At 43.8% G+C, this 27,670-nt stretch overlaps 1 protein-coding gene across 2 annotated transcripts in view; it reads right to left on the reverse strand.

Annotated features, from left to right (window-relative positions):
• LOC126392342 (nuclear factor of activated T-cells, cytoplasmic 1-like) overlaps positions 1 to 27,670 on the reverse strand; it is a 66,522-nt gene that overhangs the window by 37,266 nt on the left and 1,586 nt on the right. Inside the window, exons 1-6 of one of the 2 annotated variants that reach the window (XM_050047690.1) lie at positions 26,677 to 26,816; positions 24,380 to 25,487; positions 21,784 to 21,943; positions 12,511 to 12,713; positions 8,621 to 8,793; positions 7,478 to 7,618 (exon numbers count right to left, since the gene is read on the reverse strand). In XM_050047690.1, coding sequence (XP_049903647.1) covers positions 7,478 to 7,618; positions 8,621 to 8,793; positions 12,511 to 12,713; positions 21,784 to 21,943; positions 24,380 to 25,487; positions 26,677 to 26,779 — 1,888 coding nt within the window. In that variant the 5' untranslated portion in view covers positions 26,780 to 26,816. Of the gene's footprint in view, positions 1 to 7,477; positions 7,619 to 8,620; positions 8,794 to 12,510; positions 12,714 to 21,783; positions 21,944 to 24,379; positions 25,488 to 26,676; positions 26,817 to 27,670 lie in introns of those variants that run through there. The other variant, XM_050047689.1, reaches the window with a different exon arrangement.

Genomic DNA, 27,670 nt, shown 5'->3' on the forward strand with positions numbered 1-27,670 from the left:
ACACACTCATTCATCAGGAAATTAGACCACATGTAGGGTGAGGTTTCTTGGAGTCTTCTTCAGTTCTTGACAACACATATTGTTGTGTACATGGTGACAACACAGCAACAGTGTTGCTGTTTTAGTAAATCTCACACAAACAAATCCTCTCATTTGTCATATTTTCATGGACTGATGTTTGGTTAAAGACAGAGATGAAGAGAATATTCCTTAGGATTAAGAGAGCCAAAGATAGCTGAGTAAGGCATCCTTGTCCTCATAGTGACCTTACAGGTTTTGGCTTTCCAGAGGTGATTTTCCACCTATAAAGTGTTGTGTAGTGCACAACAACTTCCACTGACCAAAGAGAATATTTTTGAGAATGGAAAATATTGTTCACATGCTTAATTGCGGAGGTTGTCTTGTGAAACAACCCAGACATATTTTGCAGCTACGTCTCTTTTCCAGAGATGGTTTTCAGGAGCATTTTTTCTCTCTTTCCTGTTTACATACGTCAAGTTTATTTTCCGTTTGAGTAGTACCGTTCTGCTGCTGCTGCCTGGACTGAGAATGCTTCAGTCATTTTACACATATTTTCACAGCAATTACCTTGTTGTCCAATAAGGAGCAAAACCGAAAGGCCAAAAGGGGTTCCCCAATGACTGATCGCAGAGGTGCAGCTGCTTTCCCCTTCTGAAACACCTGACCTCTGCCAATCTGAGGAGTGGTGAAATTGGAGAAATGTGGGTCTGCTTCAAATTGAGAGGCTTCCATATAAATTATGACCTGACAGTAGATTTGTGATGGGTTTATGGTCAGGAAGTGAGTTATTCTTGGTGTAAAACAAGGAGCATGAGCTGACTTGACCTGTTTGTGCAGACTGAGGAGGACAGCAGTAGAGACGGATTTTATCCTTTGATCAAGACTCCAGCTGTGTGGCATTGGGTCTGAAAATGATCTAAAGATTGAGAGGGGTGGATGGGAGATCATCCAAACTTTTACATTTGTATAGTATTTGTGTTCACATGGAAGACATCAAGGTCGGTTGCTCTCCATGGTGTGCACAGAATATCAGAGCCTGGGAAGGGTCACTGCAAAACCCTAACGTACAAAGACTCGAACTGAGTGTATGGTAAAGAAGACTGCAGATAGATGCTGCTTTGATATTTGTGCAGGGTCTTTAAAGGAATACTTTGCCATTTTTTAACAGCTTTGTATCATAGCAATGTGGGTAGTATGTGTAATTAACCTATGTCAAACTCCCCTCCATCTTGCGAGTGCCCAGATGTACCTGCTCATTTGCCGTCGAATATTCGCCAAATGACATGTTTTGTATCATACAAGAAACGTGTAATTCGGCAGATCTCTGATCCAGCATTGCATTCTGGTAGTTGTAGGTTTTCTACCTCTTGAGCAAAAGCAAATGCCACAGCCCTTTAACTCTGGTCACGTAGCACCCGTTTTTTTTTTAAAGTATTTACATCTTTCTACTGCATAGACAGCCCAGTTTTGTGAACAGACCATCTTTTCAGCAGTGAAATACTTCTTTAACTGTTTGCAGACAAACTGGACCCAAAGTCCCATGCACTGAGCAAAGTTTCATCAAGATATATCACTATTCTTATTCCATGGAAATGGCATTTCTTAAGACCTGTTCCAGAAAAGGGAAATGGAAACAATTGTCTCTCTCTGATTTAAACAACTTTTCTGGCTATAACATGTTCAGACGAGTCTGAAGAAAGGGTGGAGGCCTAAGGACAATCGAGACATCTTTCTGTTACGATCCAACTGATCCCTTTGATGTATAGACGTGCCCAAAGCAGAGGCATTCCAATATGGGGCACTCGCCTGTTGCTGATGAAACTTTACATCATGAAAGAAATACATTTTAATGAGCCAGAGGTTTTGAGGGTAAGAGGCAAATATTCAGTTATTTTTCACATAAGCTTCCCCCTATACAGGACATTTATATAATGCAGGCTCAGCTAGCCACGTGAACCTCAGTAAAGAGGCCAGTAACGTCTCCCCCTAATGTACTATATGTCATGGTTCAATCTTTTAAGGGTACTGACCCATCCATTTCCCTTACAGCCACCTGCAGTAGTTAATGTATGCTTTATGGGGTATGGCACAGGCGCATAAGAGGTTAAGCCCCTACAGCTCTGTTAGAGGCTTCCTCCTAGAGCTATGACTATTATACATAATCATTGATTTTGGTGTGGTATACCATCCTAATTAGACAGGATACTGTAACTCACACTTCTTTAATCTTTAGCCTCAAGCAAGGGTGGTGGCTGACCTTACAATGCCTTAGTGCCAAGATATGAGCCAATATTATGCAGGTTATCCTAGCCTAGAGCCAAAGGGCAGTCTAGACATACCGCTAGAAGTACAATACATCGACCGATTTGTCTGGTGTTTAGACTTGCCCAAGGTAGACATGTTCAGCGAAGAATAAACAGTCTTAGAAAGAGCTCTAACAAGCACAGCTCACAGTTGGTAAGACATGCGTTCCTCGAATTATGAAGGTATGAGAATCCAAATATTTCAGCCTGTTGCTGAGGAGTTTCCACATGACAAGAGAAATAGCCGAGGGGTATTGTTGTGGACTCGGCTGTCCTAATGTTACAGATTATACTGTAGCTGAGAATTCTCTTAGTCTTGGCTGTGAGCTCGACCTGCCTGAAGCAGAGGTGGAGAAGACCAGACTTCTCCCTGCTGCAGCCCAGGCGTGTGTTGGTGCTGCCGAGCTCCAGGCAACGCTCCAATCCCACCAGATGTAAAAACTATCCAGCTCACCAGGGAATTCCCTTACCTCCCCTCTGAGTCAGAGTGCAGGCTTTCCCCAGCTCTCTCTCTCTCTGTTTGTCTGTCTGTCTGTCTCTCTCTATTTTCCCTGCCTCTAGCACTCATTCCATCCATGGAAAGCAGGGCAAGCCAGAACGCACACTGCGTTAGGTGCGCCAGGTATGTCTTCCTAGTCCTCCGCCAAAAAAGTGGTTTGGACAAACCGAAACACTGACACAACCTCAACACATACATATAATAAAAACCATGCGCAACTAAGCAAAAGAAGATGGAAAGTTTCAGAAATGCCCACATTGTGGCTGTGCAGAGGGTACAACTCTCCATTGCACAGAAAAAAAATGATAAGGCCTATTAAAAATACATGTCAACAATAATTACCATTGAAAAGAATGTTTACGTTACAGCAGAATCAAAAATGCGGACTTGAGGTTTTTGAGTCTATCATTATCTAGCTCCAGTCTGAATTCTTTACTCTTCCTATGTGTGGTCTATGATGCACTAAAAAACTAGGAAAAGCTGCTGTCTTCATTAATCCATTGAAGGAATAAATCAAGTTTATTCATAAAGTCACATAAATACATAAAAACCTTTTGTTGGGATCCAGAGACACTGACCCTACACTTGGTGTATACTCACTAAACAAGAGTCAACACCAGGGCAGGATCTCATCACTTCTATCCTCCGATGTCTCAGTACACAAGGTCACAAGCAGGATTTCTAAGGAAGCCCTGCCTCCCCTCTTCCTCTCCTCTTCCTCCCCTCTTTCTCTTCCCTCTACCTACCCTCTGAGGGTCTTGTCTTTTCCGTTTCACCCCTCCACAGGGAATCCCTTGCGGATGACTCACTGAAAACACTTCCTACTGAACAACGCAAACAGGCCCACGGGCTAACAGCAGCAGTGCGCGCACACGTACACAACAACAAACACACACATGCACTGGATGCGCACAGTTTGCATCAGTTATCCTGTGGGTTACGGAGTGGAGCAGTGGGGCTGGACGTGGCATTTGAAAAGTAGAAGTAATTATTTTTCGAGGCACATTAAGGTCTCCCGCAGTGGCAACAGCTATGAGCTGTGCTCATTTGATACTGAGGATATCTCAGGGGGGGGACAGACAGACAATCAGAACAACACAGGGAGAGGGAGAGGAGGATTAAAGTGGCAGCGGAAAACCAACAAAGAGAAACTATGATATACTGTACTGGTACAGCAGGTTAAAAGAATAAATATACGTAGGTATTTCGAAAGGTCTCCCATTTATCTACTTTCCCATTAAGAGATAACACCAAAATGAACTATTTGCCCTTCAGAGATCATTTGTACTGTGGCATGTAATCATTAAAACAAACACTACTGTATGTTCCCACCAGTTTCTAGCTTTTAAAAAGTCTGTATTACCCATATTTACTATCTTTTTCACAAATCTTAAATTAACATCTCTTAATGTTTATCAAATTTTAGATTATTTTTCTCTCTTTTAGGATAATGCCAGGGGCTCGGGTCCCTAAACAGGTGTAAACTAAAGTGGTAACATGGCGCACCAGTGTCAGTGATTTGCCAAGGACTGGTGGATGTTTTTGGTGTCTCTGTTCTTATTAACCAGAAAGTGTTAATGGAACAATCTCTCAAACGTTGGTGTCATCCATTATTTAAGACTTCAGTAATGAATTGATATCACTTCTGTTGTTTTCAGAGTGGCAGTTCAGAAACAGGCATCTGGGTATGTTTGTGCTAAAAGCAGCTACATCATTGAGTGTGTGAAAGCAAATGGAAACGGTTGAAGAAATACATGTATTTATGATTTATGGCCGTCTCATTTGGGCTAATAGGCTTTTGTTCTGTGTGTGATCTCCGTCTGACTCAACTTGGACGATTTTAACTGAATGTAATTATTCACACAAGTTGGATTGGGACACTCAAAACCCGTCTGTTGCTCCTTAGGATTTGTGGAATTTTCTGGAAGGTGTTTATTGGAGTCAATTTTGGAAAATGAGCAGCCGTCCTGACCTTTGATGGCAGCGACAGTCATGGCTGTCACCACTGTGGCGAAAGCAGTGATTGGTGTTGTGCTGTACAAAGCACTCGGCTGTGCGTGCGCATGTGCGTGTCCCACTGTGTGTATAAGCACATGTCTGCGAGTAGTAATTATTGCGGTGCATTGCTCTGTATTTCATGGGTGCACTTAGTCATGAACTTTTCCAGAGGAAAATAAAACCAACATTATAGAATAAATCTGTAATATAATTATAATTTTATTGGATTCTTCTTTTTCCCTTATTCCAGTTTGGTCCTTCTAAATCAACAATCAGAGAAATTTTCAGTCTGTGAACCTTCATGAAACAGCAGGATTCTCTGATTAAAATGCCAAAAGACGATATTTTGCAGTATATCTGGGTCATAAGTACTTTTCCACACTCGTACTTGCTCATAGATAGTTGCCATTAGTGAGTGATGTGTGTGTTCCTGTGTGTGCATGTGTGTTGGTCTGTCCGTAATGGGCTCTTTGACTTAGGAGACCCTGGAAGTGGTGGGTCATTAAAGTTTACATAAAAGCAGACTAAGTAGTAGACAGACAACCTCTCTTTCGATCTCTCTCTCTCTCTCCTTCTCGACACCACAGAGACGGAAAACAAACCACTGAAATGTAGATGGCAGGCACGAGTGTGGGGATCCCGCTAGCGCAGAGCTCCACACCGGCTAATGTCTTTAACGGGTATCGAGGATAGAGGTAAGAAGGGTGGAGGATGAGGGAATGAAAGAAGAGAATAAGAGGAAACAGGGGGGAAAGACAGAGAGGGGGTGAAAAAAGGGTAACACAACCTAGAAGGGGTCATGAGTCTCAAATAGCAGGGAGTGAGAGAGGCGAAGGTGTTGTGTATGTATGGGCTTTCCTCTCCAGGGGATCCCCCTCCATGACTAAGTAAAGCCAGGAGGAGGGAGACCCCATATTACCAAGTTCAACCACCTCCCCTTACCCCATCCCTACCTATCCCTTATCCCCTAAGGTGCTTAAGAGTACTCACACAGGGTGAGTAGAGAGAAGTCTTTTTTTAGCTTGTCATCCTTTTTCAGTCATTTTCAAGAACATATTTCTTTTTAATTTGAGGAAATTGAGTAATGACTAAAGCCAGTCTTTTTCCATTCTAATGATAAGACTCAATTTTACGTGAGCTTTGATGAACCAGTGATGAGGGTTCATATATTTTCTACTGATTCGGGTAATTAATTCATCATTTTTTTAAGCAGTTGCCTTTTCACCTGAACCAACTGGTAAATAGTTGACAAGTAAGTAACTGAACATGATTTGGGAGAAGTGGAAAGTAAGTCCCATTTTCTCATGTACTGTGCATACTAGGAAGACTTAAAAATGTCTGTTTTCCATGAAGAGGTTCCATATAAAACTGACTGTCAAGTATTTACTCTGATATCCAGCTTTATTTTTTGTAAATAAGTCCACGTAGGGCGGAGGTCTGGGTGGATGGATGGGTCAAACAAACACAGGACTTTCACCTAAGAGACTGCTGTGCGCGCCCTGTGTGAAACATGGCATTAACATTTTAACTTTCGTACATAACTTATGTAGTATACTTAAATTATGTCACCTAACGTATTCAACTTACACCACATATATAGCAGAAGTTAACTTATGTACCTAACTTAAGTTACTTCACAACTGTACTAATTTAACCTAAACCATGATCTTTTTTCTAAACCTAACCTAACAGTAATAGTAGTTATTGAATGTAACTCCAGTTCTATTAATATGTATACCTGTTGCTGGTAGTCTCCATGGTCATGTTTAAATGTGATTTTTTTTAAATTATTGGTAAATGACATATTTTGCTGCATGAGGACGTGTTGATTTTGTCTGCTTTATTTTTAAATTTCACAAAAATCTCATTGTGACCTTGGTCTAGGAAGGATCAGAAGTGTAGATGGTGTTGAGGGTTATTAAGTATTTTTGTGAGTAACTAGATTCTTAACCAAAATCATCACCACAAATTGTGAAATCTATGATTAATCAGTTGGTGGATACTATCAGAGCTGCTTCCCTCATCCCTCCTTACTTGTTGCTCATCATTAGCAGCACCATAGTATTTCAACAGACTTCAGTGGTGTCACTGTGCTTGACCTTTGCTTTGATTTAGTGGTTGCAATCAAGGAAATGATCATTCACTTGCAAACTTGATCAGTGTTTTTACCAGTGCTCCCTCCCACACAGGGAGGAAACGAATGGCTGAACAAACTGGACAAAATATAAAAAGAAACCCCATAATCATGAATCAGAGACGCTCAGCTGGGGTGAGTATCCAGTAGAATGGGTGGAAGAGGGAGCTCCTGAAAGTAAGCGAGAGGGTTAAATGTCAAAAGCAAGGGATTCAGGGAGGGAGAGACAGCGAGGGAAGAGAGGGAAAGTGAGAGAAAGAGACGTTGCACATGCCCTGGTTGTGATTCATTCCTTAACTTGTGGCGAGCACCAGTGAACAGGCAATGGAAACTTCAGCAAATGTAAATACGCTTTGGTTAAAAATATAGTGGCTTAATGCACACCACATGTGGCTCCCTGGCAGGGGCTGCTCTATTTTGACGGGAGGAGAGACTGAGGAAAGGCGATGGAGGCAGAGAGGGAGAGAGACATTCGAAAGAGATATTAAGAGGGGAAATTGAGAGGCAGTAAACATGGCTTACCCTGGGCCTTCTCCACGAACACCACCTTGGAGTCAGGGAGGAAGTTGAGGCCGCTCAGGAGCATCATTTTGCCTCCAGTGGCGGGGTAACTATCCACACTCTGTTTCTCCACCAAGGGAAGCTCCTGAGCTGAGCGCTGGGCTGTTTGAGGGGACACACACACACACACACACACACACACACACACACACACACACACACACACACACACACATTTCAATACAGTGTGTGAGCGCACATAAACTCACTGCCTGATCTCCATTCACTCCAAGAAGCACAAGCCCAGTGCAAAGCCAGTAAAACAGCAGTTCTTGGTTAGGAAAACATTCTTATCAACTTTATTATGATGATTTCATGACCCCTAGCTAAGAGGTTTTCAGCCAACAGCTGCTCTTTAAAATGATATCGAAAAAGGCGGACCACTGATCAAAACAACATTTTCATGATCTGATCCTTAGTCATAATTTTCCATCAAGAGGCCTACAGCCAACCACCTGTCTCTGCTTTCTATAACTGTAGTGAGCTAGTCACCTTTAGCCTCTGGGATTTGGTGACCAGATTCACAGCCAGAGTCTCATATATTTATTATCACAACTGTGCATTTAATCCATTATTATCCCATTGCACAATTTCAGAATAGGAACTCAAGTTCACAAATCGGATTAACATCCACTTTAGACCATAAACTACAATGCCAGCTCCATTTCACCATCTAACTTTAATTGGCTTCCTTGGGTGCAAATAACATCACACCTATATACACAAATGAATGACAAAGAAACAGAGGTTTCTTTCAATGCGTTCATTCAACCGCGCCAAAACTAGGGCTGGCAAATGACCTTTGTGGAACCTGTGCTAATGGGGTAGTCTTACCACAATAACTTGTGCATTCAGTCATAAAATGTGAATTGAGATAGATAACACGTGTGTCTGGCATGGTGTACAATGCATCTATTGCCTTGGCAAATTGCTTTGATCATATAAAGCTTATTGGCTGCAGAGGCGCTGAATTTGCTCCAGCAGGTAATAAAATAGCAGCTCAGTTTATTGGATTACAACAATAGATGCCACCTTTTGCTTAAGTGGAAAGCCAAGAGAGAAGGCATGCCAGTTTGTGAGTTTGTTTCTGTGTGTGTGACTTACAGCATTCAATGGGGTTTGAAGCAACCTGTAGGGACACCGTCCTGCCGTTGGGCTGGTTGATGTGCACTCGGAACACCAATCTCACACGCGTGTTTTTACGTCCGATGTCCGTTTCTCCTTTGCGAAGCTCAATGTCTGAATTGCGCAGCTTCAGGATCCCTGCACAATCAATTCTGCGACAGAGGCAGGGGAGGGCACAATTCAACACCATATCTAAAAATGACATTATTCAAGATAATGGAAAATCATTTTGGGGTTCAAGGCAGATCTGTATGCTATTACAAAGCAATTATCTCAAGAAAGCATCAGTCACTGCTTTTTCTACTACACAATGTATGGTCACGCAGGACGCTCCCCTACAGAATATTTTTAACTGGAGGTACTGTATGGACAAAGGCTGACATGAGAGCAGTTTTGATTTAGACACTGAGCAGAGTAGCACATCAAGACCAGCAGTAAAGTCCCCGCTGGTGTTACAGATCACACACTGGAAATCTGCTGGAGCGTGACCGTGTCATTATTAATCCAGCATGTCATCAAAGACAGAGTTGGACATTAATGACTTCACATCGCAGTTTTAAAGGGTCACGGTGGTCCAAGAATTAGCCGTTCTCTGGAGGAATCCTCTGGACTGAGCACACCACCATCAAACAAAGTCCCATCAGCTGCAGTCAGTATACACAAAGTCACTTTATTGCTATCAGAGTGCAGCAAACCTCTCCAGTCCCTTCACACCACTGAAGCCTTACACTTCATATGTTTAGGTTTAAAACCCCTGCGTGTCGTTGCCATGTGTAGCATTAGTCTTTTTTTAAGCTGTCTGTCTTTAGTTCATTTTGCAGTTCGGGAGGTAAAGGCATAAATTTTCTTTCCCTTTTCTTAGTGGAAAAAAGGCTTTCATTTTCAGACATAACCTTTTGTGAATTTAAATGAAACTAGTGTGGCTGGTAAAAAAGCGAGGGAATACAAATGGGATATGGTTTGGCATTTCAATTATTTTACATGGTAGCTTGTTGGCACTCTTCCTGGAACATGGTAAATGTCAGGTTTTATACTAATTCATTTCTCCCCTTGACTTTGGTTTGGACAGTCTGAATAAATAAGAAAAAATAACATGTAATGCTGACTACCCACACCTTATCAACCGTAAGTAAGTGATGTGTGGTGAATTTAGTTTTAAAACATAAACAAGTTGATGGACATCATGGATTATCTTGAAGTCAGTTTTCATAGACTAGTCTTCTCTGCCAGCAATGTAACAAGACAGTCAAAAATGTATTCTAAGCATCACCTTACTGATAAGGTTACAGGCATTTATGATCAAACAGCATGATATGCAGAAGGGTACGCACTATTTTAAATTAAGCTACCGTATGTGTTTGAGATGGATTTTCCTAGAAAAGGAGAGAAAGACAGATTGAAACTGTCTGAAAGTTTGATTGCAGTCCCCCACTGTCTGCATCCCACACAGCGAGCAAATGATTGCTGGCACGAGAGCAGAGGGATGGATGCTGCGTTATCAAGGCGACTGTTAAACAGCTCAGTGGAAAGAGACAGTTAAAGGCTTTTCTTTGACCTTTCAGATAGTCGGGGGAGAAAGAGAGAACTTTCACTCCTCTTCCTTTAGCGTGTGCGCTGACGACAAAGGGGAACAGAAACTTCCTCTAGAATATTTTTTCAATATCATATTCATCCCGAGGGACAGATTAAGTCAAATGGGTGAGGGGCGCCCCTAAATATGATACAATATAAGGGATATTGTGGTATTGTTGGAAATGATATTGTAAGGCAGTGCGCATGTTAAAATCATCCACGCTCCAGAAGGCAACTGCCCTGAAACTTTTATGTCCTATTAATATCCAGAATCTTCTGCATTTACACAAACATTCATTAGAGATGCATTAAATCATTATGTAGGCTAGTATTTTTACAAAAAAATCAAGTCTTTTAAAATTTCAAACAACAACGGATAAATTTGAGGTGCAGTAAGAGGTAAAGGTCTTATGTAACCTATGCAGTGGTTTTATCCATAAGCCAGAGTTCTGGGCCCCAGTCCAAAATAATTCACTGCAGCCTTGTCTGAATGGAGCCCCAGGACAGGAGCTGCTGCCTGGACACACCGCAGAGCACAGTCCCTTGGATTACTGCAAGTCCGGAGGAAGGATGAGAGAGGCCATGGCTGAGTTAGCTAACGTATTAAAAGGTAAACTAAAGTTATATTTAGGAGAGAACTTCATGCAATTTTAACCACACTTTCACTAAGTAAAATATGTCTATAAATTTCTGATTCAGCTTATAGGCCACCACAACTCAAAATGAGCAGATGGCCACCTTAATTTGGAGAAAAAGTTAGCTTGTTAGCTAGCTCATTTTGCAGTACACACTAACATTAGCATTTATGTTAGCCTTAATTTATATGCCAACATTTGCAGTAGTAAATGTTGGCACGCAATGGCAAATTGTGTGTCATTACAACCTTCAAGTGCTACAGGGCTAACGTTAGGTAACGATACTTTAGCTGTCAACGTTAGCTGAAGAATGGAAACACAAGAGCTACAAGAGCTTACAATAAGCTCAATTTGAATGTTTTAAAATGTCTCATACTTACATTCACATAGTCTTTCCCTAAAAGTCTCTTGTTGGTCATGGTGTTACAGCTGAATAAGTTTTATTGTATTGTACTGTGTATGCAAGCTTACTGACACACTGTCATTTCTGGGACAACATAACTGAACGGCATCATCGTTACTGTTATTAGTAACACCTGTGTTTTTCCCCACTGCGACAAGTCAAAATGGGTACTATTGATATTACTAAGAGACATAAATTTTACTCCATGAGTAATCTGTGCACTTTCTCTTCCTTTATATATTTTTATGGTCTTAAATTAACATTGCTTTGCTTTTGCTAAATGGCTACCACAATTGCCAGTTCTGGTCCTTATGACTGGTAAGGACCTATCTGGTATTTCTGTTGTGCGTATTTTATGTACCCTGTTACTTTGCTAGCATCTTTGATAAACCTAATCTACCTGCATGGAAACTAAGCTATGTAGCTACTGCTGTGGGAGTGTGCCGCAGCAAGATGTATTTTAGCTGTCTAAAAAGACCTACCAAAAAAAATCAATATCAGTAAAGTGTATGCTATGTTGGGAATATTATCACCGCTTTACCTACCCTACACACTAATGATGGAGACTGGTAGCTTTTAGGTAACAGCATCAAGTCCCTGTAGGACAGGGCTGTCTAACAGCAATGTAAATTGTGAAAATATTTTAAATATAACTTACATGGGCCTATTTTATGCTGCAAAAAACTAACCAATTCAGGCAGTGTTTGCTTAGTGCCGTTATATTTTATTTGTTTTCTAACTGTAAGTTATTAACATTGGGATTCATTCTATATACTCAACAGGCTGACAAATATTGACCAAGCCTAATGTAATGGGAGTGCGGAACTCTCAGCATGTCATGGCTGTATTCTAGCTGTTACTTTTTAAGGTATTATTTGACACCCATGAGGGCTCCTGGTTGGACAATTACTTCGCAGCTGCAATAGCCTTTAGAGTCCCTGTATAGTTTGGTCAAAATTCAGTCACCCATGAACTCTGTGTGTTGACACATAATGGGCCTTTTCATTTCACTTCCTCAGAAACCATGCTTCTCTTGGGGTGAAAGCACAGATACGAGTTTTGGAGGTCTATTCAGAAGCGTGCGCTGTACAGTACCTATCATCAAGCATTCTGTTTGTAGAACCAAAGCACAGAGGAAGGTGCTGAGAGAGAGAAGAGTGTGTGTTTTTTGTGGGTGTGTTTCAAAGTAGGGGTTATCAGTGAGAAATGTGAAAAGAAAAAGATTGATAGGCGACTCATGGAGGTCCAGGAGCACTCACATGGCTCTCATGTTGTTTTCAGGCAGCAGAGGGATCTCCAGAACTTTGGTGTTGGATTGCATGACTTCATGGCTGGCGGTGGAGACGGTCTTGCCAGTGATGCGGTGAACCTGGTAGAAGGCATGTGGTCGCAGGAGGCGGTCGTCTGCGGTCCCTATGAACAGCTGGAGGGTGAGCGGCTCGCTTTCCATGTAGCCATAAAGCTGGCGGGAGAACAAAGGTACCCAGGTGAGAGGCAACATCAGGTTTTAAGACCCACATCTCAGGCAACCCCTCATTTAGGAAATAGAGATTGAATGCACATCAGCTACTGATAGTTAAAGGGGCCTTTAATGATAGCTCTGACATGGCAGAGGGGCTGCGAAAATAAGCCCCTTTTCTTTGTTTGTTTTTTGGTTGGGAAGGAGACCCTCTTTTCGGTGGTCTTTGCTGTTCTTTTTTTTAAACTAGTTCTACATTCCATTAGGAGAGAGTAAAAGAAAGTTTTTGGATGTCTCTGAGTCTGTCTGGGGTAAGGAACTCCTTGTTACAGAGACATGGAGGCTGATGGAGAGGCCGGCTTCCCATCACTTCACTGTTCATTAAAATCTCACTGCTGCTATTAAAAAAAAGTGCCTACAGAGAGGCAAGCAGTCGAAAGTGACTCAGTGGAAAGTGACCTTAGATAAAATAAGAAACCAGGGCAATCGTCTTAGGTCTACCTCAAGAGACGTTTTTGGACCGGAGCATTTTTTTCATAGTTGTACGAACCCACTTCTAAGAACCCCCTTTTTTGTTGTGTTCATACCGCAAGAACCGGGGTCCTTGTAGTCCTTAGAGCGCCATTTTGAGGGACTTTTTATAGAGTAGGTACTCCCACAGCACAAAAGTAACCATGAGTGACGTAAGTGTACAACAAGGGTGAGACACAGCCAATTCAACACCAGCAACCACCATTTTTAAAAACACACACAACAGCTCGAATTGAAAATAAAAAAAGAAAGAAAGAAAACACAGACAAATGGACCGACAGTGTAGTCTAGCCTTTGCCGAGCATATATTTGACGATGGAAATAGAACGGGATTTTGACTCTAAAGTGACGCTGCTATGCCAGCTGCTGGCTAGCTTACGATAGGTGACTTTAGTATTCTTTTTAGCGGTGCAAATGCAGACAAAAAAAACCCCTTGAAGGTACGTATTTCCGGAGGAGGTCCCCAGTAGGTCGTACCTCTCAGGAAGTCCCCAGAACAGTTTGGTCCAAAAATGCCTGTGGTGAGATCGATACATTTTATATAGTTTAATAGGCTCCCTGTATGTATGAGTTGCAGCTGCAGGATGGAATGAAAATTCAAACACTGACAAACAGTACTTTAATATCATTAGTGTAAATAAAATGTAAACAAAATATTTTCTGTCTTGCTATGACAAATATTAACATAATGGTACAGTTGCCAAATTCATCAAACTTTACAGCTAAATAAAATAACACCCAAACACTTCATGGAGCTTGGAATGCAGACGGGACCCAGCCCCTTTACCTTTGGGCAGTTATGAACATGCATTATGATTTCCATTAAAGCTCCGAGACTGTGTCCCACTGTGATGAAAGAGACTCCTGTATCAGAACCACCACTTCAAACAACTACCACTTCCTCTTGAAGGCCTCCATTAGCTGCTACTGCTCAAGTAATAAAAAGATCAAATCTTTTAAAAAAGGAGAAGAAAAACTCAACAGCCACGCATAGTTTGAAAAGTACTGTTGACTTTTGGGGTCAACAGCACTTCAAATATAAAGTGTAACTGCCAATTTACATTCAGCATCCCTGGATTATTTTCTGACAGTGTCTAATGTAACATTATTTGATGATTTAACCAAGTGTGTAATGGGTCGAAAATATGAACACACAGGCAGGTCCCAAATTCAAAAGCGTGGTGAAGGAGAGCTGATACTTTGTGAGGGATTTCTGACCAGAATACTTTACCAACCAAATGTGGATTTCTGGTGGGACTGAGTTTTACACTGCAGACCTCCCAGGATATACTTGCTCTGTGCAGTGGTCATTCGGTCATATGGGCGGATGTTGGTGTGGACTCAGAAATCTGAAAACTGCAGAATCCATCTAGTTCAAACCGAGAGAAAACTGAGAGCTTCTCATCGAGTGGACCTCCGTGGATCCACCCAGGTGGCTACTTGACCGCATGTGACATTTACTGTGAGGGATCACTTACTGTAGACCAAGTTTCACTAGGCCACGGCCATCTGAAAAATCCCACAAATTGGTCAATTACCCCGGCGCACACCAACGCATCGCTTCAGACCAATTTTCTTTGAGATCCATCCGAGTGAAAGCAGTGGTACCGTGGAATGGAATAAAAGACCCCTGTTGTTTATCTAAAAGACTGAGTCATATAACAAAATGCAGACCACATGTAACCTATGACATAATCTGATTAATGGGTTTATAATCACCTTTGTGAAAGTGGTCAGAGATGGGGTGTGAGGAAGAGGTAGGCTGGTGGAGGACTGGGGAGCTACGTCATTAGTGGTCTGTGGAAATTAGTGCTGCAGTGTCATGGACACCTAATGTCTTTGGTTTGAGAACAAATTTGTCTGGATACTGTATTAAAAGTTGTCTGGTCCGATAATAAACTTGAAGGTTAAACGCCTTTGGTCTGTACTTGATGACAGATCTTTTGGATTTGGGACAAGGCAGAGGATGTGTTCTTTTTCTTCCCACTAGAACAAATTTCTGAATTAATTATGTTGACTAAAAATAGGACATGACTAGCTGCTGGAGTAAAGCATATATCCATATGTCTCAATAATCTGAGCACCAGTGGTTATCTGGCTTTGCTTTGATTCAGATATCGTTGAAGTGCAAAGGGAGTGGTAAAGCTAAGGCTGTCATTCATCTCCATTTCCAACCGTCCTATTTTTCTCTTCAGCTCCACATAGTGTCTCTAGCAGCTGTCTTGACCCTGTGAGCTAGTCACACATGCTAGTCATCAGTGAGTTAGGCCGAGGTCAGGAGCTTCTTGAAGTCTTGGCATCCCAAGGGACCACTTCATCTATGTGGTGATCTCACCGGCAGACCCCGCTCTGCTTGTTATATTTTACTTATGGTGTCACCAGAGGTAATTATCCATAGCCACACATGCTACCAGTTACTTGTGTATTGACTCGTGAGAGCACTATAGTGGAGGCACAAATCCGAAACACCGGAGCGTTAAATTGCATGACGTTCCCTTATGATTTAATAAAACGCAGGCAGCCGCGCTACAAAGCCGTGTCGTCTGTCACTTTTGCCTCGGCAGACTTCTTTGGATATCTCGGTGACCTCCAACCATTACCTCAGCCGCCACGTGGCTGTAAGGAGGCCCACAAGAGAGGTAGGGGGGAGAGGGGGGTCTTTATCCCTTCACTCGTCTTGCGGTAGCACACTATGATGGTGGCATCCACACTCAAAGCCGTAGTGACCTCATGAAGGAGAGGAAGTGATTAATGAGGTCAGGTAGTCCTCTTGGTGACACTGGTCTTCCCAGCAGCAAAGGAACGCGGTCTAGTCCCCCCTAGGCGACCTCCCCCGATCCCTTTACCATATGTGCTCCTCTGACCCTCTCCCCCTTTGCTTCAGCTAAACTCCTTGTGATGCTCACTCAAATGCGCACCACAAGCAGAGCGCAAAACTTACTTCTTCATTTAATTCTCAAAGGGGGGATAAGATGAGGAAAAAAAGCGGAGATAGTGTCGTAAACTTTAAGCGTGGGCTGACGACAGAGGCTTCACACACACCTGTGACCTCAGCTCTGTATTTGTGTCTAATGCAGCCTGTGAGGTTGGAGCAGAGCAAGGCTAATTTTGACCAGATGAGCTTTTTGAGCTGTAACTGCAGCCTATCTGGCAAACGTACTGTATATTTATTTTTGAGATAATCTAAACCGAGTTTGAATCGAGCCTTGATTTGCAGCTGTTTCAGGGTGCCAACTTCTGCCACTGTGTCAGCTAGATCCATTTACACCTCCCACCGCAAGCCACTGCTGCACGAGCCATTTCTGATAGCTGAGGCTCAAGTAAAACATTGTGGATATGGCAGCTGATGCATTAATTGTGTAATTGTAAGCAGCTGTATTGTCTGGGTCAGTTGGGATGATGTGGAGGGGTGTCGAGCTAAAAAAAGGAGAGGAGGGTACATCCTGTCCACTTTCCACCATTCATCTCTTGGTCCCTTTGGACCGTTACAGATACATCATTGGTATCAAAAGTTTCAGACCCTGATACACAGCCCCCAAAGCTTTTTTTCCCTCAATTTTTTACTCACTCAAAATCTATTGTAATAAAATAACATCAGAGGGTGTTTAACTGACTTTTTTTTCATAGCACATTTTCTCTTTCAATTTCTTTAGTTGCAGTGACATTCTCAATGCTGCCTACACCTGGCTTAGATAGTCCAAAGAAAGGATTTAAACATGTAATATTTAATAATGACTTGCTGGTTAATTAGATGTGTCTGGCCTTGCTAGAAATTGAGAGTGAATACACTCTACAGGCCTGCAGTGGGCTGCCTTCTATCCCTCCGCAGTGATTTCATCACTGCCTGGAGAAATGTCATGACTCGAAGAGGTCCACGTGGCGCAGAGAATTGGGGGAGAGGAGAAGCAGGAGACGACTGGAAGCAGCAGAGGAGGAGAAGGGGGGCGTGGGGTGGGGACTGAAGCAGGGGAGGAGAAATACAACAGCAGATTCAGGCTTTTTCCCATTATCACGCTCCTCTCTCTCTCTGTCAAGTGCTGACAGTCACACAGCCAGCCTTTGCTGTATCCAATTAAATGTACACTCATCCAAGTTGTATCTCCTTCCAGACTTTACTCCATCACCCCTCTGCCCCTGCTAATGTCTCCAGTGCCTCGTATTGAATGCGTAAGGCAACATATGCAATCCTTTAATGCAATGCATATCCATAGCTCCGAAAGCTGCTCCTTTTTTATAAGCAACCAAACAGCTATATCCCTCAAAGTTTTTGTTGAACCGAGCCCTATAGCGTTATGTCATTGAGGGCATAGTTTCAAGCACAAGCCCATGTCTAGACCAGTGAGGGTCCAAATTCCATATAAAAAGAATGGCTACATTACCCACACAGCCTGCCATTAGAAATATCATCCAAACCTACGGAGGATTTGAGTAAGATGATGCACGGATGATTGCTGTGCCCCCCAATAGCACAAGTCCCCACCAGCGTCTTAGCTCATAAATCTGCGGGCTGTCTGGTTATCACCTCAAACCAGTGAAAACGATGCACATTTCGCTCCATTTTTTCCACTTGCTATTAACCGGTAATTAGTGGTAGCCCAATACCAGTGTAAGGGAAGCCCCGCAGATGGAGAACCGCAATTTAAGAGTGGCATAAATACCCCCTTGGGCAACGAATAACAGCCCTGACTAAGCTGTAACAGCACTACAGGGTACGCCGGGCCTTTTGAATATCAAACAAGAGGCGGCAGTATTTAATGAGCAATTAGCAGCTACAGTATAGGATGCTGTAGATCAGAGGGTTTTCTTTGAGACATTACGCAGCCAGCAAGCACCGGATCCCAAGGTGAAACCGCACATGCGAAGAGCCGAGCGCACGTATGCCTAGGTCTTTCATGTTGTCGTGGCGGAAACATACTGCAAATTTGATGTGCATTACATACAGTTGCAGAGGAAGGGAGATGGGTATTAAGTCACGCACACGTTAATAGGGATGATGGCCACATCCTGCTGAAATTACACCATGTCTGTTGCTGCTTTAGATTTAATGAGAGGCTGAGTGTGTGTATGCGTGAGGGGGGAAAGCCCTATAGGCCAGTCATTATCCTATACGAACTCGCCATATGCAGGACTGCAGTGTGCGCTGCTCGATAGGTTTAATACTCCACAGGTGTTGCTGTCTGCTGTAACTAAGGGTCTGGCAGATGTCTGTGTGTTTCCTGACTGAGGTTAAACCTGAAGGCCTTTGCAACATCTTCAACTGAACCATATTTTAGATCAGAGCCGGGTCACATCCTCGGTCACTATATTCTCAATTAATGTAATTCACTGTTCTCCTTTGAAAAAACCCATCAATCAATGTTGTGGTGACCAAAGGTAGACCAGGTTGTTTTTTTTACTGCGCAAAATCATCCTGTAGACGTTTGGCATAGCTGTGGTAAGAGAGGGGAGAGTCTGGAGCAGTGTGAGAGGAGCCGATAGAGTACCCTAGATCCCCTTAATGGCGCTGTGGTCTGCTGCAGTAAATAAAGTGGAAAAGCAGCCGCGGGGGTCACAGAGTGGACCAATCAAAAGAGAGGAGGTTAAAAGGCTGCGGATGCGGAGAAGGGGAGGGGAAGGACGGAGTGCAAGTCCAGAATAAATGGAGATTTGGAACAGGAAGCGCAGAGAGCCGGTGCAAGCAGCAGAGAGGTAATGAGTCGAGGTAACCCATAATCTGGAGGTTTTCATCTGTGTGTGGCTGGAGTGCAGACACTCTATTCTCCCAATCCCACAATGGGTGTGTGGAGAAAAGCACCTAGTGTGGTGTGGTTGAGCTGCTGCAGCTTAGGATGATGTCAGAGCATATAGATGCTAAACCTTCCTGTGCGCTTGTCAAGAAAACACCTCTGCTTGTTATTGAATAACAAGACAACAACAGTAATTGAGCAGTCGAGTGTCCTGGTTTGATTATCTGTCAGTTGCTGTCTCTCCCGGGAACGTCGTAAGATGAAGAAACAGTGTGTCCCTTCGTGTTTTTCATCTTGCTCCACTGTCGCTTTCCAACACACATGTCACCATCACTCATAGCCCGTGTGTCTGATCATCCATGAGCTTAAAAAAACATGAGCTATGGATGACTGGGCTTCAGCAGAGGGAGGCCTGTTGGTGCTGGTTTGGGAAATGGTTGAAGGACGAACGGCTCACAAGGAGTGACATCCTCGTCCCCCTCCAGGGAGAGAGGGAGGGAGGCACCAGTGCATGGAAAAGGGGAGGTGGTGTCCGATGAGTGCTGGCTAGGACTCCTACCCGCCAACCCCCGCCACCACTATGCTCAGTCAACCTCAGTGCCACCCAGGCCCTAATCAGCAGGATGCAGAGCATCTCCAGGGGCAGCCAAGCCAAGCCCCAGCTGCCTGGTGACTCCCTATGCCCCTTCTCTCTCCCTTTCTTTCTACTCACTCTAGTCCAAAGCATAAACACACACACAGACACTTCCTTAGCTGCTTCCTACACTCATGTCCCTGTGTCATTATTGACTCATTCTCCTTGACTGCACCTCACCCATCCAGCGCCTGCACTCATTAACACTGTGCAGCGGGGACTACAACATGCTCTATCCTCTAAGACAACAAAATTTCACTGCAACAAAGACTAAGAGAAGCAACTGTGCAAAAACTCCCTGAAGATACAGTATATGCTCTCCTTCATTCTACCCTCTAGCATGTACACATGATTGCGTAATCCTTATAGATTTATCTTTCTATCAACTGCCATGCTTCCAGTGGTTTCCACTGTCATGACACCCTCAAGATATTGCGATTGACTGCACATGCAGGCACATAAATCACTCCTCAAAAGTAAGAGTAAAGTGTGAGCTATGCGAGTAAAGGGGGAGGTGTGACAGTAAAGCAGCTGTCATCATATTTCCTCCATGACTACTACTTACTAATAATTGCTCGACATACACAGTAAGACTTGAAAACATCCTCGCAAAGTTGGCAATAAATCGGCGCCCGTGTAGAATGAAATAAACACCCCGAGTCATCGATCTAAATCAGGACAACACTGTGTATGCAAAGAGACACAGGACGCTTACTCATGAATTTTGTTCTCGGGCCCCGAGAGTGAGTCACAAAGTGGTGTAAACTAAATGAAAAGCAGCCTCACCTGCCACAGCTGTGCATGGCAGAGCAAGTCTGGTCAGCCTCACGGGTAAAATGTTGATTCACCCGCATGTGGATACACAAAGGTTTGTAATGAAGGGGAGTAATTGGCTGTATTTACAGAGAAAACCTGAAGTCTGACAGGCCTGTGTATAACACCACGTCGGCCAACAGCTGTCAAGCGCGTTTGACATCGAGCAGACCAGGATGTGCTGACAACATCTATTTACAAAACAGCTTTGGCACTTACAATGTCTAATGCTAAAGTGTGTGACAAGGAAAGACCACCAACCTGACTGTACTGGACCAAAAAAATTGTTTTCTCAGGGTGCAGTGTTTGGCTGCAGGATAAGATCTGCTACCTGAAATCTTTAAATCCAGTTCATAACAAAATCATCATCAGTGAACGCCACTGCACCTTTATTTTGAATTGACGACATTAAAGGCAAATTGACGCTTAACCTTGAGGACACACGAACACATGCACACTGCTAGATCCCCACCTTGAGTAAACCTAGATGTCAGCGTAAGTGTGATGACAGTGTAGCAGAGAAAGGAGCTCTGTGCTGCCGGCGAGGCTGACGTGTGCTCTTTAAGTGTTCGCCAAGCACAATAGTGAGAGGCGATGGTCCTGCTCTATACTAATTGAGTCAGCATGCACTGCTGCTGGTTAGGGCGACCTTTTGCAGCAGTAGATTGACTCCTGGCTTCAGGGAACATTTATAAATCAGCATACAAGCACATGCAAAAACATAAAGACAGTTGTGTGTGTATACAGAAGTCACAGAAATGGCTTGAGGGCTTTTGAGATCTGCTTAAGTGGCCTAACAAGTTTGCAAAGGTGATGTAAAGACACTGAATTTTCTGTAAGTTTAAAACAATTGACTGGTAGGTTATTTTTACTGTGGTTAATCTTCTGGTGCAAACGTTAGTAGACGAAGACAGACTGCTCAATTCTGATTTTCTTGGGAGATCTGATGTGAGTCACATATTAATTCTGCAGAATGAGCCACAGAGATTTTTGCAGATGATAATGATCTGAAAGGAAGTTTACAAGTACAGAATTAAGTCTGACCACTCAAATCTGATTTGAATTTTCTGAAGGAAAAAAGCAAGAAAGAAATGTCATGGCTGCTCTGACTTTGCTCTGAGACTTTATGGTGTCATAAAGTCAGCAACAGCCAAACTTCCATGTCACTAGTTTGTTGTTGGACAGAAAAAAAAATACTGCCATTAATCAGTCAGCCTGCACTTCTCTGCCTGTTCCCACTTATGCTGTAATGACAGCAAATTATTACACAGTTCAAATACACAAAGCTAACCTTGTTTCTGATAAACACAAGTGTGTACAGTGACTCTAAAAAGAACATTTCCTGGCTAACATAGTGCTGGTGACATACCTGTACTACAGGGTGGCTGCCACACAGCGCCTTCACCGCCCCTCGGCTGCCTTCGGTCTCATAGTGGGCCCTGTGGTGGGACTTTGGCTGCACCTCAATCTGTAGGCTGTACGGGCCGGAGCAGGACGGAAGCTGCCAGTCAAGAGCTGGCAGAGATGGGCTGCAATAAAATGACATCTTTTATTAGGATAAAATAGCAATACACAAAATATCTGTTAATGCTAACTAATATAGCTTTGTAGTGATTTAACTTCTAAAGATTTGCACTTTCTGTGCTCAACACGTACTCTCTGGTTATTCCTTGCTCAAAAACAGGAAGTGCTGTGATTTGCATTTCCTCTTTGCTTGAAATAAAACCACGGAGGATGATTGTCTTTTTATCTTTTTTCTCTCTTTTTTATTCTATTCTATTCTTAAAACTGCAGACACATTTGATTTGCCAAAGTAGAAACTGCGGGGTTGCATTTTTTTCCGCGGTTCCATCACTGGAATCAGAAAGTTCTAAACTTGCTTTAAATTAGCCTCAAATTAGGACACTTTAGTGTAATCCAACTGGCTTGATCCTTCTCCATGTCATCATGGTCTGTAATCTAATCAATTGAAGTCATTCGTTGACGTGTGTAATTCCACGGGCCTGGGTAATAATTAGTGGCCCTTTTTTATGAAAAATAAATGAGAGACGAATGTGCCCTGGTTAGAGAGCAGTGTGTTTTGTATTATGGTGTGACAGGTGGAAACAGACATGGGGAGTTAAGAAAGTGACAGTGGGAGGAAAAGACATTTCTAGGGCACAAAAACAAATGTCACACACAATGGCAATCAGTCTGTCCCTTGATGCAGTTATTATCCATTCCATACTGACAACTGTAAAATTATAAAGCACAGCCATGCTAGTATTAAAGGAGCTTAATACGATATCCAGAGCTTTAATAAAGCAGCAAACTCTTTGCTTTGTAAAGATATAGTGGAGTAATGTGTCGTGAGCAGAGAATGAGGTCACGCTACATCTGAAGGTGTTGCAATTTGAGCTTCTCTGTTCTTTGTTGTGGTAGATGGTCTAGCCACATGTGCGTGTTAGTGCATGCGTGTCCTTGTGTGTGTATCTCACTGGGAGCCAATTTTTGCCGCTCTACACTGTGCTTATACTTGCGGAAGCATAGTGCCCACACCCAGTCCCCGCATGGTTTACACTGTTAGCTCTGTCAGCACTGTTGCTCTTGTGAGCTCTGTCGGTGCTGTTAGCATCGTTAGCTGCCAGCTTCAGCCTCAGTCACCTCTATGGTGAGAGCTGTGTGCAGACAACCTCTGAATTATTTGTTTTTACAATTTTAACTTGCACTCCATACATCTTAGGTATGCAGGCTCAGGGACTGTGCTGGACCATATGAATGCTTGTGTTTTTGAATATAGCGTTATTTATCTATGTTGCAACTCAGTCCCAGAGGAATGCTCTCATTCTGCCTTGTATAGAGATGTATGGTAAAATGACAGTAAACTGGACTGATTGACTCTGAATATCATATAGAGCTTCTTTAAAGACAGGGGAGTTATACCATGGAATAAGGTCAGCAAGCGCACCCTGCCTTGGAGCATGATATCTCTTTCTCAGAGCTACAGCTGGCCTCCTTTAACATCATTGTTCTCTGGGATGGAGAGTCAGAGCTTCCCATGTGAACACCGTGGAGATATCTAAACCAAAACAAACATGTGCAAGACAATATTTCGCCATGCCGGATGCCTGGTAAACGCAAACCCCTGACCTGAAGGGTGGCTCAGCTGAAAACAATCTCTGGCATCTCTGTGGAACTTGCAGGCTGTTTGTTGACCCAAAACGAACTGATTTCCCCCCGCGGGGCTTTATCTGCCCAGTCAGTGCATGACATCAGGTTAGCTACACAGAAAGAGATGGGCTGATGGCGCGACAGGCCACAGCAGCGAGCCGGCTGATTAACCCACAGACTGCTTCCCCTTCAGTCAGGCCTGTCACCATTACTTCCTGTTGCTCGCTATCTTAATCAAACACTTGATTTCCGACAGGAGAGTGTGTTATTGGCTTGGACACAATTGAAAATGAAAAGGGCTTGTTTTGCTCAAAAGTCAAAATCAATGATATAGTTGAGTGCATGTGTGTATTTGTGTGATTGTGTCTATGTGTGTTATTATGTTTGTGTGTGGGTTGCCATAGCAACAGTGCCACACACATGCTGGGCAACTCCTCCCTGTGAAATATGATTTATGAAATAGTTTTCATCTTCAAAGAGAACTCCTTTGGAAGTGAAGAGCATGCAACTTTTGGATTTCTGCCTTTTGATATGGCCTTTGAAGATTAAAAACTACTGTAAAACTCAAAATCTTGTCCTTGCAATAAATTAACCACACTGACTGGACACAAATAGACAATGGAGCGAAGGAGTGGCATTATTGGATGAATTGTTTTTCCTTTGCACTCTCAAGTATTTAATCGGCAGAATGATAGAAGCACCGGTGATTGCTTCAGTGCCTTCTCAAGGCAGTTTAGACACAGGACTAAAGGGTCAGTTTTACACTGTTCAGCTTTTTTACAGTTCTACTGTGTTGCTGGAGCAGCTCCACCTACCTGAGGTAAGGCTTGGGTTTAGACCACGGGTATGGGTGCTGGGGCACATCCAGGAACCCTCCACAGTAGTTCTCCTTCTTTAGGGCCAAGCGGGAGGGGTAGTCCTCATGGCAGAGCTCCCCCTCAGGACCCAGCACTTCGCCACCGGGCTCCACCTTCAGGCTCATGGAGGCTGAGTGGTCAAGCATAGTCTTCCGTGTCTTGATTGGGATTCCTTCCCCCATGTCGACCACTCCATCTGTGGTGAGAGCGTTAATGGCGGCCACGATGGCAGAGTTGGTGTACTGGTTGGTGTTGGCAAGCCAGTTCTCATCCGTGACACTGACCCTGGGTGACCCATGTGGGGATGGGGTGGGCGACTGGTTGGGCGAGCAGGATGTCTGACGGTAGGTGGTTCCATTGAAGCTGTACTTTCTCTTCCCAATGCTGCCGCCACCACCGCCGTTGCCTCCACCGCCTCCACTGCAGGAAGGGGAGTTAGGCCTGGAGCCACGAGGTTGTGCTGGCCAGCCTTCCTCTGCCACGGCTCCTATCTGAGGCGAGGTGGAGGGTGAATGGTGAGGGGAAGCTACAGGGCCGCTGGCATGTGGGCAAGACATGAGCGAGGATGAGCCTTTGGGAGATACGCAGGGAGACTGCCAGGGGGAGGTCTGTGGGGAGTTGTCATAATTGTAGAAGCCTGACTCGTAAGAGGACGCCTCCGAGTTGCAGCTACGTGAGGAAATGCTACTTGCGGGGCTGAGGCAGCTGGGATCACGGTAGCCGTCGGCATTGGGCAGTGTCAGCGTCACAATGGAGTTAACGCCTCGTTTGATGATGTGGTCCTCACTGCTGCTCTCTTCAACCTCATCCTCGGGATACTGGCTGTAGGCAGTGATCTCAATACGGGGGCTTTCCAGGGCAGGGGCCCCATTGGGTCTCAGGCCGTGGGGCAGGTAGTAGCCTGATGCTGCATGGTTATCATTTTGGAGGCTGTAGCCTGTCTGGTGGCAAGAGGAAACTGAGATGACTGGGCTGGACTGTAAGGTGTGGTACTGGGTGGCCAGACAAGGGTTGCCCATGCCCAGTGGAAGGGACAAGCTGACATTTGGTGTGTAGCTGTATGCATCTGGAAAAAAAAAGAGTATATTGTAAGTATATGGAAGTATGACAAAATGCCACTGCAAATGCTCAGAACCATTACATTATGGCGGTAATTAAGTCTGATTACATTTTAGAACAATACCCCTACACAGATCTTACCAATATGTCTTGCAGTGAATGACTGCCTGCCTTCTTTACAAACATCTGGAGAAGCTTAGCAATCATCTCTGAGCAGTTACTGTATGTGGTTGCTGTGTAGTCGCAAGTTGCACAGCCACTCTGTTTGTTTGATCAGTTCATCTAAGGCTCTATTTGGCACTCCCTGCTGTCATATGTACTCTACACGAATTCCTCCAGCAGCGCTGATGGATGCTTTATTTGATTGATTGCATCACTCACTGAGTGAATTAGGCCCTCCCCTGTGGAAAACTGACAGCACTCTCGCATCGCTCTGAGCTTGTGATTAAGTCAAAGAGAGTTTGCTGCAGCGTTACACACAGATGCGCCGTGGTACACACACACACAAACAAAAGGGCACACACAAGCAAGCGCGCAAGGAAATCACTGGCAGACAAGTGCAATGACATACAAACTCAGTCAGTGGAGGCACATGTAGCCTGGCAGGTATGCCACTTCAGTTAGCCTTGTAGCGGCTGACTGCTGTGTCAACAGTTGTAAACCTCACGTCTTTTATTGATAACGTCAATGAGGGTAAAAGTGGTCAACGAATGAATACCATTCAGTCTGAAACCCCGTGAAGGGCATTCCCCTTGATGCAGCGTGCTATATTTGTTAACCACAATGCTGCGCATCACATGAAATGATGAATCTGTCACACACCGCGTAATATGTGGGTAGGCAGTCTAAAATTAGTTTATGAGAGTCTATTTTCAGAAGTGATAATGCGGTGTACATCAGACAAGTTCAATATATCACAAGTTCACGGAAGCCTAGGACACCTTGTTATAGGTTGCCAGTACCAATTGACACATATTACTCACAAAACAGAGACTTCAGAAAGTTATTATGAAATTATAATAAAATGAATCATCTTTTCTGGGGTTAGCAGACTGCTAAATGCAGACTCTTTTACACAGAGACACACTAACTTCTAAAGTCTTTTTGATCCCAGAACACAGGAGTGCCCTCACACTCTGCAACATACAGGACATACAATAAAGAAAAGACACCCTCCACTGCCCTCGAGTACCCACCTCTCTCAGGTACATCCTGGACACCTTGGCTGTACTCAAACACATAGCTGAAATCAAACTCCTGCTCTTCATGTGGGAAACTCATCTCGGCCCAAGTGATCATACACTAAGTTTCGACATTAACACTAGCGTATCCCTTGAGCTCAGTCTCCTCTGATGCTTTTCTCCTCTGGTTTACCCTCTTCTAGTGCTGAACAGATGATAATCTCCTGCCCACTCCACCCGGTGTGACACACCTCCTACTTCAGGCCTGACTGACTTTGCTTAGAGTTGCAGCTGTTATTCTTTTTTTTTTTTTTCCCTTTTGAATGTGTGCGCAGATCAGTGAGCTTCGCCGCAACATACTTGACTTCTTCTGCCACCCACTCAAACACACGCACTGGGGCTTTCACTCTTGTAGTGCTGCATGATCTTGAAACTTGGCTTTTTCCGGGTCACACACATCACGTCTGCTGAACTAACAAAATCATCCCAGATCATAATTTTGTGGGGTGAAACAAATGAAAGAAAAAGAAAATGACTCACTCTTGCACTCAATTCAAAGCCTCTACAGTTGTTTGCAGTGCATTCAAAATGCGGCGCAAGCAGAGTTAATTTGAAAACACTGACTATCACACAGATTATAGCGTGCTCTTTCTGTCCTCCACAATTTTTCTCAATTATGCTATCACGATCAAAACGCTCCCACCCCACAACCAAACCAGCGTGACTAAAGAATGGATGGGCTTATCCACAGGGATTGTGGTCGAGGCTGGGCTCAGACTGACGGGACCTCAGGGAGAGATAGGTGGTCGCCCACAGAAGTCATCTGCAGCCTCTGGAACTAAGAACCCAGGGGCCACTTATCACACATGGCTGCCTATGGGCTATGGCAAAACACCACTAAAGTGTGTGTGTGTGCTTGTGTCTACATGTCTATGTGTCTGAGTTTATGTATGATAATCAAGCAGCCCTCGGCATATTGCTGGAGCTGTGTGTGGTTAAGCACGTCTCA

Source organism: Epinephelus moara, chromosome 6 (assembly GCF_006386435.1).
Source record: "Epinephelus moara isolate mb chromosome 6, YSFRI_EMoa_1.0, whole genome shotgun sequence".
Taxonomy (NCBI): domain Eukaryota; kingdom Metazoa; phylum Chordata; class Actinopteri; order Perciformes; family Serranidae; genus Epinephelus; species Epinephelus moara.